The sequence below is a fragment of the Nematolebias whitei genome, chromosome 10 (genome assembly GCF_014905685.2).
Source record: "Nematolebias whitei isolate Nwh7 chromosome 10, NemWhi1, whole genome shotgun sequence".
NCBI lineage: Eukaryota > Metazoa > Chordata > Actinopteri > Cyprinodontiformes > Rivulidae > Nematolebias > Nematolebias whitei.
The window spans coordinates 8,890,991-8,892,502 of record NC_056507.1 but is presented as its reverse complement, the minus strand read 5'-3'; the positions used below and the strand labels follow the sequence as shown (position 1 = coordinate 8,892,502).

The window sequence follows — 1,512 nt, the reverse complement described above, 5'->3', positions numbered from 1 at the left end:
AATAGAATAGAATAGAATAGAATAGAATAGAATAGAATAGAATAGAATAAAATAGAATAGAAATTGTTGCCCCATAGAGAAACTTATCTTGGACTACACCTGATCCAAAACTTTTAAACAACAAACATCCAAACTGGACGTATGTGAAAAAAAAAATCCATATTCAAATAATTTAATAAAAATAAAAATAGATGCAATTAACAGTAAAATATATTTTATAAACTATCCAGTAAAAAGTGCAGTCTATAGAACAATTAAAAACACAGAGTGATTCAGAAATCAGGGAAGTTCAGTTTTAGAACTGAAGTGTCCTTTAGCTTCAGGACACTTCGTTCTAAAACATGACATGCTCAATAATCCAGGTAGAAAAATCTACAAAGGTTAAGTCTGGTCCTCTGGAAGGAGAATCCATCCAGAGGACCAGACTTAACCTCGTCAGATTTAGAACTGAAGGTTTCACATGTTTTACAGATGATTGTTCAGATTGAATAATTATGTTGGGTTATGTCCTCTGTGAAGCCCAGAAACGTTTGGGTCCAACCAAACAGCGGATCCACGATGGCTTTGTCTGTTTACCTTTTTGGTTGCAGCGATCAGCTCGTCTTTACTTTTGCCCCTGAAGCAGCGGACCATCTCCTCTGAGCTCGAGTCGTCGCATCCTGTGATGTTTGCAACAATCTGAGCAGAACCACAAGATCCCATGGATGAGCATAACAAACGCACACAAACCTGGTAAATGCTGCACATCATTTACAGCAGAGGAGGAGAAGAAGGAGTCTGAACCTCCAGACTTTCCTGTGATCCTTTAAAACAAGGGTGTCCAGTCCTGGAGAGTTTCCATGTGGGACTTGTTTCCTGCTCCAACACACCTGATTGAGAGGTGGAATCAGCTCTTTGTGTTCTGCAGAATCACTTGTTGATCCAGATCAGATGTGCTGGAGCAGAGAAACCTCTGAAACATGTAGGATGGTGGCCCTTACGGACCGGGACTGGACTCCCCTGCTTTAAGTTAGGTCCTTTTTCATAGTGACTTTGGTGCTCAGTGAATGCAGAGAACCGATCAGAACCGAACCAGGACTACTTCCAGCCTCATCTGTCAATCATAGTGCTGCTTGCTGGCCCATGAAGCCTCTCGAGCGGGGAGGCGTTGCTTGGGAGTCCACTGTCTTCTTCAGAGCTCACCCAGACTTCCCTCTGGGTTATTTGGACTCAATCGGGACTATTTTGTGGTTTTGTGCTGGCTATACGAAGGTCCGGCTCTCTCTAAAAGCGTGTTGGTGCTCAACGGCTGAAGAGCCGATCAGAACCGGACCTTTACCGGACCAAGGCTGGTGAATACTCATATAAAATTTTGCAGTAGCTACTGTACAGTATATATACCGGTACGTATGTCGTTAAAATAACGTAGGTTTAAGAGTTTGGAACATTTCAAGAGTGTAGGAAGGGTTTATAAAGCCTTTATATATATATATATATATATATATTATATATATAGGTATATATGTTATATTT

The 1,512-nt window shown here is 40.9% G+C and overlaps 1 protein-coding gene across 1 annotated transcript in view; it reads right to left on the bottom strand.

The window, feature by feature from the left end:
- The window catches only part of ces3 (carboxylesterase 3), a gene marked incomplete in the record, with an annotated part of 11,971 nt that overhangs the window by 3,902 nt on the left and 6,557 nt on the right, over positions 1-1,512 (bottom strand). The window contains 1 exon segment of the mRNA XM_037682596.1: positions 577-678. Coding sequence (XP_037538524.1) covers positions 577-678 — 102 coding nt within the window.